Source organism: Loa loa (assembly GCF_000183805.2).
Source record: "Loa loa unplaced genomic scaffold supercont3.92, whole genome shotgun sequence".
Lineage (NCBI taxonomy): Eukaryota > Metazoa > Nematoda > Chromadorea > Rhabditida > Onchocercidae > Loa > Loa loa.
In genome coordinates this window covers 184918-192640 of record NW_018108272.1, presented here as the reverse complement: position 1 = coordinate 192640, position 7723 = coordinate 184918, and the positions used below count along the sequence as shown (strand labels likewise).

The 7723-nt window shown below is 34.3% G+C and overlaps 2 protein-coding genes across 2 annotated transcripts in view; one reads left to right on the top strand and one right to left on the bottom strand.

The window, feature by feature from the left end:
• The window catches only part of LOAG_17560 (Na-dependent Cl/HCO3 exchanger), a 15100-nt gene extending 11046 nt beyond the window's left edge, over nucleotides 1-4054 (bottom strand). The window contains exons 1-4 of the mRNA XM_020450220.1: nucleotides 3694-4054; nucleotides 2526-2804; nucleotides 2242-2345; nucleotides 1452-1631 (exon numbers count right to left, since the gene is read on the bottom strand). Coding sequence (XP_020306142.1) covers nucleotides 1452-1631; nucleotides 2242-2345; nucleotides 2526-2804; nucleotides 3694-4018 — 888 coding nt within the window. The 5' untranslated portion in view covers nucleotides 4019-4054. The remainder of the gene's footprint in view (nucleotides 1-1451; nucleotides 1632-2241; nucleotides 2346-2525; nucleotides 2805-3693) is intronic.
• Nucleotides 4055-4561: 507 nt separating this feature from the next.
• Nucleotides 4562-4780, top strand: LOAG_02098 (hypothetical protein; the record flags this gene model as incomplete). The annotated part of the gene is made up of 1 exon (XM_003137636.2): nucleotides 4562-4780. One exon carries the CDS (start codon nucleotides 4562-4564, stop codon nucleotides 4778-4780), a length of 219 nt encoding a protein of 72 aa, XP_003137684.2.
• Nucleotides 4781-7723: the final 2943 nt, after the last annotated feature.

Sequence of the window (7723 nt, the reverse complement as noted above, 5' to 3'; positions counted from 1 at the left end):
TATATATATATATATATATATATATATATATACTCAAAAAAAAGTATGTCTTTACCTATTACAGATGTAATATCTATATAAAAGGTATATAAAAACATGCACGCATTCGAATGCAAATTGTACCAAAATTTCAAAGCAATCGATGAAGAACTTTCGGAGATTTAAGGTAATAAACAGACGAACATTTACATTTCTATTAATATAGATTTTCATCAGTCTGGTAAAAGAATAACCATTTTTTGATCAAAGAAAAGTCAAAAAAAAATAACTGATAAATATATTTCCGTTAAATCAGGAACTAAAACGATGAAATATCTGAACAACCTGTGATAATCTTTGTAAGCAGCTTGTATGAATCAAATTTTTAAGAAATTATAGATTCCTCTTTCGTGTAAATTTATCATTGCAATAATATCTAATCATAGTTTGGCAAATTGCTATTAAATTATTGAGAAATGATATACTTCCTCGTTTTCTTTCTTCCTCTCTCGCCTGGAAGAATTTTCGAAACAAATTTCAAGTTTATTTTGAATGCAATTAGTTATTTATTGCACCTGTACATTTCAGTCGTATACATCAACTAAGACTTCTGCGCTCATGCCATTTCTTATTGCTAAGTTACTTTGTGTCTTAAGGCTTTACTTTATATAAAAACTCACACTGAATGACAATTCATATATTAGAAATTTGAAATTTCTGAATGGATTCAATTTGCACCAGAACGAATAAACGAGCTGAGGAAATACCGCAATTATTCATGTATATAGAATGTATAAATAAGGCTAACATTATGGTGGTCACATGTGATCAAAATTTTAATGAAGCTTAAATGAAACTCCACAAAACAAACGTCCAAATCTTCGATACAATAATCGTAAAGACCTATTGCGCGTAAGTTCGGTGTCTTACTAGAGATCTCGTCAAATATACATTAAGAGATCTAACGATGACCTAAAGTACTTTCTGGCAAAAATTGCAAACATTGCTCAGAAGTAAAATCTGAGTAAAGGTCCAAAGATACTACTATTCAAAAGATCAAAGGTGGCAAAGTTGGAGAGGAATGGAAATAATATGCATTGGGACATTCATTTAGAAAATATCCAGTGCTAAAATTGGAATCAAAAAAGTACGAAAAAGTAGGACTAAACTAGCAACATAAAGAGAGTTAATTTGTTAGGAAGAATTGTGAAAAAGTAGTTTCAAATGATAGGTTGCAGTAATCTAAGAATTTTGATCATTTGATTAATTAGAAAAAGGGGCGCATTATTACACATAAGTTCATCTCAATCGCATCTTCCTACAGTCTTAGGCTAGTTACAGCATAACGTGAAGATGAATTTAATGGCTGAAGTGATAGTTGAGATGGTTGAATGGCTGAAAATATCCATAAATCCAATAAATTTCCCATGGTGGAATGTATTTATACCGAATTTAAAAGGAAAAAGAATTACTTCTGGCAATTTCAAATTTGGCGTTTTCGACGATGTTTCAGTACCTTCGTTTATCGTCTCCTCCTGCAACTTTCCCAGATTCCGTCCATGTGAGAATGTCTTACCAATATCAGATATCGAACGTACTGCATTCAGAAAACCACTTTGCGAAGAGCCATTGCCATTTCCTGTCCCACGTGCCTTAATTGGAAGGAAATATGATTCGTATCTTTGATTTTCATTATCTTTCGATTTCCAAACTTCTTAGTTTAAATAAAGAATTAGGTATTATTCGTCCATTTGTTATTTACAAAGACTGTAAAACCCATTTTAATAATAATAATCTTTGTTTTCCTGAATTCATGAAGAACTTATACCAAGATAGACAATAATCAAACAAAAAGCATGAAAGGAAACGAATCTAGTGAAGATTATATCAGAGAATATGAAATTCGAACATTTTATTACTAAAATCTGCAAAACTCAAATTTTGCACTAACTTTAAAAAATTTAAGTGATAAGGAAGATAGGTGCGAAGCAAATATATTCATAGTGTAAACAACAATATAATTTATTATACATTATAATAAATGCCTTGGTCTAGGGAAAAACGAAGAGAATAATCGAGTAAAAGAAGGTGGTATCAGGCATCCGTTATTCCTGCACAGTCATTTGTAGTAGCGAAACAGCTTATAATGATAATATAATGATAATGGCATTGAATGGGAGAAAAGAATGACAGAAAAGTGATACAAATGTGAATGAGTTTTCACCACAAATATAAATGAGAGAACGGAAGTTTATTAATTACCTGTTCATATTGATGAGTATGCCTTTTTGAAAGCACATTACGAACTTCATCAACTTCTGTCTCTTCTAGTTGTCTGGCTGCCAGTAAATGTTCCAAAATCTCTTCTGGAAACTCATAATTTGTTTAAATTTGTCTACTGGATGAAAATAATTTATTTATAGCTGGGTGATAAATAGAGTCGTGATATATTGGAAGTGTACACTTACACTCCTTACATAAGAATCTGACTCAAACTTTTCAGATGCAAAAAATTAGTCGAACTGAAAATACAAAATATAACTGACCAATAAGTTCTGCAAATTCTTTTGCTTCAGAATCCATAATTATAACACCGTTCATCAAACAAGAACGCAGTTGGAAAAGAGCATGCAATGAGAGAGTAGCCACATGTGGCTTTGACCAACGATTGCCACCTTCCTCGACATCCTCTTCGAATTTCACCCATCTGGCCGTTTCACGCCATTCTTCAACCATTCCAGATCGGGTTAATTCACCCATCTCCGTGAATAACGCTGGTAATTGATCCTGCTCTTTTAGCAGAAACATCACTCGTGCGCCGGGAGCTAAAATTCTAGCACAAATCTGCGACAAAGTTATACTATTTTAACATCATAATACTGGCCAGTAACATTTGGTGTTTGTTTATTCATTATAAATGTGATTTGTAATAAACCTCATTAATTTAACGGATACAAACAAATGGATACCAGCAGCAGTGGACTGGTCAAATAGAAAGTTCATATGCTCGAAAAATGCTAGAGATGTTTTAAAATTTGTCAGTAAGTTCAATGCATTTTTTAATTTTGCAGCTTGCATAAGTAATATTTTTTTAGTTGAAAAACTAATTTTCACATTATTATAGAAGTGAGTGTGACTCTTTCGAAGCAGACTTTTCTTCTTTTCTTCATTTCAAATAACGAAACTTTTCTGTGCGAGCAAATAAGGGAAGAGAACAACTGTTGAGATAACAACGATTTTCTCGCGGAATGGGAGATGCAAACCAATTCAAATAAGAAAAATAACATTTGTTTAGTGGTCATTTTAAAGGTCACTTCGGCAAAACAGCAATAAAATGAGTTGGATTCGGAAAGAATGGTTTGCAAAAAATTTTTTTATCTTACTCTGTGATGTGTCAGAAAGAATGCTTAACGCTTCTGGCAGCTTTCTCGTACTCTACTTTAATCTCCTTTTAATTTGTATCTGAAATAGCGCTGCAGAGGCTAATCGAATGACCCAAAAATTGTACCCTGTGTGTATATGTTTAACAGGCTGAGTGGCCACTCTGGCTCACGTATCTTCCTCTCGCCTTCTTAATTAAGCATGATTATGAAGTCATTTAAGGAATTGCAAATTTAATAATTTATAATTTCTGCCGCCTTCCCATTACCATATGGTTGCTACATCTACTACTATATCACAAAAGTGTTATCGTTCAATAGTAAAGCATCTTACCAAGATCAGCCAGGTGTTGTGCTTGATCAGTACTATCGAGCTGACGAGTCATTCGCCTTTTGCGCTCAGCAACATCACTCATTTCAATATAAGTATCCCAAATACTTCCACGATGTTTCAGGTTATGATGCTCTGTTTGTTCAGGTTCCGCAAGAGGCGCTTGCTGCGTTTCATCGGATGCTGGTGGCGGGATTACATTAACAACAGCAGGTTGTTGCTTCGAGGAAGGTAGCGAAGATGTTAGGGGCGGTGATGGTGGTGCTGATACTGATGACCCTTTATTGCTATTATTACTACCATCACCATCAGCCTTTATATTCGACATATCTAACGATCAGTAATATTCAGCAAGGAATATAAATGTACATATATATTATGTATATATGCGCAATAATGTCTAGGACAATGGGTGATGATTATTGGTTATATTCAGAATTTTCAAGGATCGTTTTGGGTCCTCAATGGTAGCGCGACTGTAGATGTAGATCAATAGATAAATGAGTTTTGAAGTAAGGCCTATAAAATGACTCCATTGGAGACGCAGACAGTTTCCTTAGGAGCGCAATCATACCATGAACACAAAAAAATTCAGAAATTGACAAACAGCCTATGGGAGAATATAGAAGGGAAAATAGCTTTCAAAGTCTAGTCCAAGAATCGATCACATCTTTCCTTTACTTTTGGAGACAGAAAATGTGCTTCACGTACTTCTCCGCGTGTATCTTCTATTCTCTCTGCTAGTATGTACCACAACTATGTGTGTGTATGTATATGTTAAGGTTGTGTGTGTCTGTCAGTCTGTCCGTCTGCGTGAAAATGTAATGCTCCTGCCAGTTGTTAGCTATGCGAACGGCGCCGCTCGGCCGAAATGGCCGACTTTGATCATAGCATCTTTGCGAATGACCAGACGGCTATCACGACACGAATAATTGTGCACTCCTGCCTTCCCAGTTCTGCGGTTTCCTTTCGAAAAGTGCAGGCGGGATACCTGCTGCTGCTTCTGCTGCATAACAACACCTGTGCATCTGCTAGTAAACTTCCGGACCACAAAACACAAAAACATGTATTACGGCTCTACATCCCTTAAAGTTATGCGTATCTCTAAAATATTGACACCGACATATTAATAACATCTGCCAATATTGATAATATATTCCAAGTTCATGGTTCACAGAATAGAAATTTCATTTGGAGGGTGAATATGTAATCTGAAATGATTGAGAAGTATGTACTGATTACTATTACTTTTGAGATTTCTAGAAATGAAATGTTTGTATGTTTTAGAATGTAAAATATATCAAAATAATTTAGAGTGAAGTTGTTGTGCAGAATAGTTCAAGTGTAACTATTTCACATTAATACTTGCTTTTCAAAGAGAGTTCCAACACTGCAAGTGTTTCTTTTTCGTTCCTCATCCGCGAAGGAGGTGCATTTTTGATGTTAAGCGAAGCTATGATTTATAAGAGGCGGTGATAACGTTTCCAATACGGGGACAGTTTCGTATAAGAAAGGGAAAAGGGAAACTGGAACTGAAATAACGATATTCAATAGCAATTTTACCTTAAACCTGCTGCTGAATTGATGATAGATAAAAAAATAAAACGAACAAGCCCGTGAAGTGAGCAAGCGAAGAGGCAGACAGATATTTAAACATGCGATAATGAAAAATTCCGCTAATATTACTAGAAAAAAAGAAAAAAAACAAACGTTGTTGTTATCAATTTGACAAAGTATAAGACAGTCACAGAGGAGAGATCAAATGTAATGTTTATTCTTTTAACTGCTCATAAATTTGTAGGAGCAAAATTAGACGGATATTTTGTCGCCAAATTTATCGAAGAAGTGAAATCAAGTAAGATTAAGTAGTATTTCTTTAAAAGAACAAATACATATTATGAGTTCATTAAGTAAACAAAAATTTAATGCTACCGACAAAAAATACAAATTTCAGGAGTTTGAGGTAGCATTCCAATAGCTAGCTACCTTCGCATATACATTCTTAACCAAGTCTAGTTCATGAAGGGAAAGTATCAAAATTCAAAACTAACACTCTGTCTGTTCTTCAATCTCTTAAAGACATTTAACAAACAAAAATTTAAAATTTTCCAAAATAATTCCATCATTTAATTTTTCCATAACCCATAGCCACTGAATGCCGCTTGTGCTATAGGTTTCATTAATTTCAGGCCACTTTAGCAACGATACCTTTCATTTCACATTCGCTCCTCGATGTGAGTCATTCAATGTATTTGCTTTCTTCAGAATACTTACCGACAATGCAAAAAATGAGAGGGAAAAAGAAGGAACTTCAAGGTATACTGAGATGATTAGTGTAATTATAACAATAGTATAACAGTGAACGGATGGATATTCCAGTTTGTTTGGATCGCAATGATCACCACCTAATTCTAATTAATCCACCATCCAAAACGAATCACAGCATCTCAATACGGCACGTTTTATGAGACTTATTGATAAGAGATGACTAATTTAGTTCGTCTAGCTAAGGAAATGATAGGTGAATGTCATAGTCAAAATATTGTCAGTCTTTCACAAACAATCAAAACTATATGGCAGCTGAAAAATTGAACAATATCGTTATCATTACTACTATTCTTACCACTTTTTTTATCAATCCGTTCAGTGTGATCCTTGTTACTATCACTATTCTCTGCTATCAACCTATGACCTTATAACTATCAACCATCGTTACGAAAAAAAAAACTAAATGAAAGTTATTCAATGGAGTGGGAAATGATTTCAAGGAACAAAATGTCCAATAACTAATAAGATGTGCACGGAGCAAAAAATCATCAATTCGCTTACAGAGTTAAATTTCATCAGTAAAATGCAATTGTGAAACAAAATTACAATTTCGAAGTATGTTTCTGTCTCTATTCACTGTTCCTCTCTCTTCTACACACTGCTACACCTTACATCGCAGAATCCATCCATCCATCGGTAACAGCAATTATCACTCAGTGATGCCACAACGATCACACTGTGTCAACACCCTTCCTGTCATACTGTGAAATACAATAACAGCTGATCGATCTCTCAGTTGTTTTGAAAACGGAAATAATCGAACAAAACCGAATTCATTAACAACAACGACAACGATAACAATAGCTTGCTTGCTTCCACTTTTCCGTATTTCGTAGTACTCTAATGGAAGGTTGCAAGCAAACAGGCAAGAAAGCACGTTGAGTGATAAGTGTTGAAATACGAAGTAAATAATAAATAGACAGCTTGAAGAGATGGGATTGAAGGAAAAAGGAAGGAAGGAAGGAAAGAGAGAAATTTTAAGAGCGAATTAGTAATGAGTTCACAGTTGATTCTAATTGCACTATCCAGTTGAGGTTGTAAGTTGTCAAACTGGAAGCCAAGGATGCAGTAGAAAGATTAACAACTAAGAGGAAAAGGCAAAAGTTTGGCCTAAAATATCAGTCAGATACTGCCAACACAAGAGGCATCCTAACTAGGAGATAAAACGATGATAATCGGTATGTAAAAATACACTGCAAGGCATAAATTATCACTCGGGTAGCTAATATTCCAATAACTTTGATCAGTAAAGTGCCCAGCTAATGACGTCACTGTACACCAGGATATTTCCTCATTTAATTCACCAAACAATGATAACGACGGGACAACAATACAACAGTCAACAAACGTTTAGGAACTTTGTCTGTTAGATAAGGAAAACAAAAATTATTGCTTAGTAATTGCAAAGGGAATTTTATCAATAATTAAGTATGAAGCGAACAAAATGAATTTCCTCAAAAATGATTGTTATTCCTAATTTCATTAGCATATAGCTTATTCTTAAAAATTCTAGAAATCCCAAGGGAAAAGAAATTTTACAAAGGAAATATCTAAATTTCAAAATTGAGCTTTCGAAAATGAGTAGCAAATAAATGACGCAGAAGTAGTAGAAAAAGAAAAAAAAGTGGTAACTTGAAATTGAAATGTAACATCATTTCCAGAGAGGGAAAGAGAGAGGAAGAGATAGAGGGAGAGGGAGGAAGAG